We start from the raw sequence: 6,198 nt of genomic DNA on the forward strand, positions 1-6,198 counted from the left end.
TTGTGTTATTTCCAAGCATTAGGAACGCGTGTGGCTGGGAGGTTAATGATTCATGCTGTTTTTGTCACCGGTTTCCTGACGCTGAAGTGGCTTCAAGCCAACTCACCGATAATCGTAACGCCACCGTGATAATCATAAAAGAAGGAGCCGCGGAAGGTGCAGCTGCTACTGTGTAGTCAGGGGCGATTCATGCACGATCTCTCCTTTCCCCGTGGAAGTGTCCTGGGAAAGGGAGCCGTTGCTCCGGGAACCGCCACGGGGAGAGATGGACAAGCACGAGACCGCTGAAGAAACAGCTGCAGGGGTGGAGAAAAGGGAGGCCCCCGACGGACGGATGGAAAATGCGGCCGACGTTGGGATTCCCATTTCAGAGGTAGTGCATTCAACATCTCTTGCAGCACGCCAGGGTCCGGTTGGCCCAAACGAATCCACTACGGACACGGAGCCTCCGGCCTCCTTCACGCCACCGTTGTCCATGTCGTTTCCCCCAGGTGGCTCTGAGATTTCGGCGGAGAAAGCGGTCCCCCAGGGTTTCTCCGACGGCTCAGTCACGGACACCAACTGTCTCATCTGCGTTAACCAGTACAGCCTTAGCCGGCTGCCCAAGCTCCTCGCTTGCCAGCACGTCTTCTGCGCTGTCTGCCTGAAGCTTCTCGTACACCACGAAGGCGACGCGTGGAGAATCAGTTGTCCCGTCTGTCGGAAAGCCACCACCGTCTTCGGAGGCCTCGTCTGCAGCCTGCGCACGAAGGAGGAGGCTTTCCAGGGGTCTTTGCCCAACCCCGGTCCAAACGGAGAGGCGGCGTTCTCCCTGGACGCTCAGGGCGCGAAGCACCAGCCTCACAGCATTTTCTATATTGACCCAGATGTTGAAGTCAGCAATAACAATAGGGTGGCCACCAAGAGACTCCTCTTCCTCCTGTTGCTCTTAGTGTTCCTTGTCATCCTTGCGCTTCCCTTCCTGTACGCCGGACTGCTGAAGTGGGCCCTTTGTTTTGCCGTCGGTTGGGGCCTGGCAATGTCTGGGGTGCTGTGTTGGAACCCAAACAGCTGTGCAGCTGCTCAGACGTTTCCATCTCATCCTGGCCAAAGAGAGCCGTCCACATCACACTCACCGTCTGAAAAATTCTGATCTGCCCCCACGGGAGGCCCCAGTAAACCAGGGCACCCCAGACCAGGGGCTGTCACCAGACCCACAAGAGCCTGAGCCCTCGGGGGAGGTGGTTGCAGGACCATTCCTGTCAGGAGAAAGGGATTGGGCCTCTCTGAGGAAGAGGCTGAGCAACCCTCTGGCCCCCGGAAGTGTCCTCATCTCAAGAGCCAGGCTAGTAGGGTTCCTGTGTGAAGGAGTGCTCACCTCCAACAAAGGTCTCCTCAGGAGAAAGTGACTCCTCAGGAGCGGGGCTCTAGAAAAGGAGCTCTGATGACTGCAGCTGAGCCCTGGGTGGGGCCCAGCAGGCTCTTGGCTTAAAAGCCTTCGCTAGAAACCTAGCTGGTGTTGGAACAATTGGGTTCAACCTGCTTTTGCTGTGTCTCCTGAATTGTGCCTGTGATTGATGCTCTGATCTTTGGGACTGCCTAATGACTCTGCTTCTGGACTGTGTAATGTACCCGACTGATTTACTGTGTTTGACCTCCTGCCTATGATTGTGATGGCTCCTATTCTTGCCTGATCCCTCTTGTCTGCCTGACTGCCTGTGTCCTGACTTCTGCCTGCATTTAAACCACCTCTGTAGCAGCCTGGACCCCATCGGCCAACCACCTGTAGGCTTGGTTGTTTCCTGACTCCATAGCATTTTGTGCTTGTGGAGCAAAATGCGCTCAGCAGGGCAGGTTCCTTACCCAGGGATGCTTTAGGCCTCTCCAAGATTTCCTTTTGCCAGGACTCTAAGTACTGCTTTTTATTCCTGTTGTTAATGCCGCTGATCATCATGATCGAGATAAAAGCTGCCTCTCCTCTTCCACCTCACGGCAGCATTTCTGCAGTGCTTTGCTCATGAAGGTGCCAGAAGCAGAAGACTCTCCTTCCTTGCTGTTGATGTCTCAGGGACGCTCCCAGCAAATCCATCATGCATCTATTTTTATACTCCGTTGGACTACGATATTGAATGTTTTGGGTTGAGGTTTCGTTTTGTGAATCGCCAGAGAGCTTTGTGTATTGCACAGCTTTGAGACGTTATAACTAGCTAAATAAAACCTAAATAGCCCCAGATGATGGTGCTGTTGCTGTTACTACTGCTGTGATGGTTGAGGTTCTTACGTGGTGATAAAAGATTTTGCTCGGGCGTTGGGTGGAGAATCACTTCTGGCAGTCAGCACCACTGAGTGGGGTATTCTAGTCCGGTAGTGGGTGCACATCAAGCTTATGGGATCTACTTTATTCCCCACCACCACTCCGATCCCAGAAGTCCACCAATTGTAGCCAAGAATAAAAGAGTGGCTTAGACAGATGGGAGGACATACACTGAGAATTAAGAATGCATCTCAGCCTAGTACCAGAACTCGGTTCATACAAAAATCCATTCCTGGATTTCCCCAAGTTTTATTTGTTTCAGCAGCTGGGTTTCTTTTTCTTTTTGCAGGGGGTAGTGGGATAGAATTGCTTTTGTTTAAAGAAAAGAAAAAGAGTCAGAAATTCTCGTTATCTACTGCAAATAACCCAAAGATCTCCTTGCAGTTATCAAGTTATCTTTCTCATTGCTATGTACCTCCAAATGAAGGTGAGATGAAGGAGCCACAGGTTAGGGATAGAAAATACACTTTTCTGGGAATTATGCATAAACTTCAACAAAAGCAGACCAAATGTGTAATCATATGTGTAACCATTCGCAAGTGGTGTCCATATCCCACCCATTCAGATGTTGAATGCTTAATTAGGTCCTCAATAGGAGTTGAGTGTTTCTCCTTCCAATGTGATATCAGTCTTTTAACTGTCAAAATGGTGCGGAAAAATCCATTTGTGCCGACTGTGCGTTAACTTCCAGGATGTAGGTAGATAATTGAAGAGGACATGTACATCAGTAAATACTAAAGAATGTTCCAATACAAGGTTTATCCATATAATAATCTTCTCCCATAAAGCTTCTCCCCAAATAATTGCTGGAGGTGTAGCACAGCTACTGCTAACCAACACATATGGTTAAAAGAAGCAGTAGCTGTGCTACACCTCCAGCAATTAGCCGACATAAACAAACCCTTATTTAAGAGACGTTGTGATGTCCCATAGACAAGGCTGATTTAAGGTGGGTTGCAACATTAGCCCTATCGCTATGCCACTACTAGTGAAAATAGGGTGACCAGATGCACCAGGAAACCCCGGAGACCTCCGGAAAAATGGAGGTCTCCGGGCCAACCGGGACTGGCCCCCAATTCACTGGGGAAAAGGGCTGGAATGGGTGCTCCAGCCCTCCCCCAGTGCCGATCTAGCACAGCAGAAGGCTAGATTGGTATTGGGGACGGGGACTGGAAGACGCGTTCCTGGACTTCCAGGAATGCATCTCCCAGCCCCTGCCTCTCCCCAGGGTCGATCTAGCCCTTCTGCTGCGCTGACATGATCCCTTCAGCGCAGCAGTTTGCTCCCTGCCCTGGCCGGCTGGGCCAGGCCCAGCCGCCCAGGACAGGGAGCGAACACAGAGGTCCGCCCCTTGGGTCTCGTCGCATGCAACGAGAGCCAAGGGGCGGGGGTCAGTTTGCTCCCTGGCCCGGTGGTGGCGGACCAGACCACCCAGGCGGTGGACACCAGCAGCGGAGGTACCGGGACAGCGGCGGCAGACCAGATCACCTGGCCAGCTGGCGAAAGAGGACAGTGGTGGCAGCGGCGGTGAGAACAGCTAATGATGGTGATTATGAGGATGACGATGACAATGAATGCTAACCAAGGCCACGCCCCCTTGGAGGCTGGACATGTTGGGGCAGCCAAGCCTCCTGAGGGCAGCCATATTGTCCTCCTTTTTGGTTTCCAAAATATGGTCACCCTAAGTGAAAATCCTGTGTCGCCATAGAGCTAGTAATCTGAGAACACAAAACAAAAATTAGCTTAACTAGTCCGATACGCAAAACCAGCACTGAACCCGGCTTTTCAGAGGGAAAACCAAAAGTGAGCAAAATGTGTCTGGTACACAAATAAACCAGCAAAAGTGAGAACAAATGACATTCTTTTTTTAAAAAAGTTAATTTAGCATTTCTTTAAGTTTCAGGTTGAAAACACATGATGTTAGATCAGGGGCCGTTTGGCGCAGAGGAAATAAACTGGCAGTGAACCGTAGAGTAATAGGAGACTGTTAGACGCAGAGCAAATAACCTTACTGGTTTTGCTATTAAAGCTCAAACTTTGAACTTTTTTGAAGTTTCATTTTTTAAAAAAATACGCAAAATCGGTCTGGCAGATCTTGAATAATAAGCATTGCAACAACATATTCTTAGCCCCACTGAGGTTAATAGGCCTTCTTCCTGCATAAGAGTGCCAGTACTAATCTATTTTCCCTTGATCTATTTTCCATTCCAGGTGGTTGTTATAGCAACGTTGTCCATAATAAACCTGTGCCAGTGTTTGCTTTCTCCTCCTCCCTCCCAACTGCATTTCCTTTTGTGCCATGTCTTTCTGATTGTAACCAGGAGCACAAGGGTCATTTCATTACTTATCTCTGGAAGCCACTCTGTTTTTGATTGAAGGGCAAGGGGAAAATGCTTCAAATAAATAAAGGTTTAATCTGTAAATGTTAAGCGATGATAAAGTGGTCGTGAGCCGAGTTTAATCTGTAGGGCTGTAGCAGGAATGGAAAAGCCCACACGTGTGAAAGATGACCCCCCCTCTCCAGTCTGACAGCTTTTTTTTACTGCATTTTTCTCATGTTTCCTTCAGTCTCACAAGGAGAGTCTAACATGGACGGTTTGGTAACATACAGGTTTATTAAAAAGTCATCGATTAATCCAGAAGGCAAATGATTAATCAACTGTGTGTGTTCAGAGGAGGGCAACGAGGATGATCAGGGGTCTGGAAACAAAGCCCTATGAGAAGAGACTGAAAGAACTGGGCATGTTTAGCCTGGAGAAGAGAAGATGGAGGGGAGACATGAGAGCACTCTTCAAATCCTTGAAAGGTTGTTACACAGAGGAGTGCAGGACACGGAATCATGGGCTCAAGTGACAGGAAGCCAGATTTGGTCTGGACATCAGGAAAAACTTCCTGACTGTTAGAGCAGTATGACAATGGAAGCCATGACCTAGGGAGGTCGTGGGCTCTCTCACACTAGAGGCCTTCAAGTGGCAGCTGGAGTCAGGGGATGCTTTAAGGTGGATTCTTGCATTGAGCAGGGGGTTGGACTGGATGGCCTTATAGGCCCCTTCCAACTCTACTATTCTATGATTCTAAGATTTTATTTTTGCAAATCATGGGCTAGCTCAATATATTAAAAAAAGGGGGGGGGGCTGGTGCCAACCTTTAAAGCCTTGAACGGCATGGGAGCAGGTTACCTGAAGGACCACCTTCACCCATGTACCTACATGAACCACGTGATCTTCTCCAGAGGCCCTGCTCCAAGCACACCCTCAAAATGAGGTGAGGCGGTTGACCGCTAAGGAGAGGGCCTTTTCAGTAATGGCACCCCGTTATGGAGCAGCCTACCCAGAGAGGCTCACCTGGCACCAATCTTCACAGTCTTTTTGGTGCCTGGTGAAGACCTTCAGCTTCCTCCAGGCTTTTAACACAATTTGTCTTTTTGCCTGGGTTAAAATCCATTTTTTGTTGTGTTTTAGTTTTATACTGCATTTGAATGGTGTGCCTGTTTGAGAGACTGCCAGAGAACTTCTGTTAGGGGGCAGCCAGATAAATAGACTAACAAATACATACATAAATGAAATTCACTCCTATATTTCTCTTAGGGCGTATGTCTGTTTTTCCCCCTTTCCTTTTCAGGATACTTTGAATTTGCCTTTCCCCTAGGAGGTAGTTTTATAGATTCTACACAGACAGGCACACACTGTTAAAATTATCTCTCAAGCTGATAATAAATCCCTCTATTTAAGCTCCCATTATAAAGCCACTGGAAGTAGGAAAATCTCTTAAATTGTTGAGCTGCTTCTTCTTATCAGAAGTGGTCCTGAAGCTATCTTTGTAACACTTCTTCAGCATCTGCTATTCCATTCTCTCTTAACATTTCACAGATAAAAACGGGGGTTCGGCTCGGAACACTCCAGTTC

General features: G+C 48.7%; 1 protein-coding gene across 1 annotated transcript; it reads left to right on the top strand.

Moving 5' to 3' along the window:
- Nucleotides 1-265: 265 nt before the first annotated feature.
- On the top strand, nt 266-1,132 carry RNF186 (ring finger protein 186). Its single transcript, XM_063145431.1, has one exon. It carries the CDS (start codon nt 266-268, stop codon nt 1,130-1,132), a length of 867 nt encoding a protein of 288 aa, XP_063001501.1.
- The last annotated feature ends 5,066 nt before the right edge of the window (nt 1,133-6,198 follow it).

Source organism: Elgaria multicarinata, chromosome 20, assembly GCF_023053635.1.
Source record: "Elgaria multicarinata webbii isolate HBS135686 ecotype San Diego chromosome 20, rElgMul1.1.pri, whole genome shotgun sequence".
Lineage (NCBI taxonomy): Eukaryota > Metazoa > Chordata > Lepidosauria > Squamata > Anguidae > Elgaria > Elgaria multicarinata.

Coding starts and splice junctions, on each gene's coding strand:
- RNF186 (XM_063145431.1), top strand. CDS start 266: ATGGACAAGCACGAGACCGCTGAAGAAACAGCTGCAGGGGTGGAGAAA.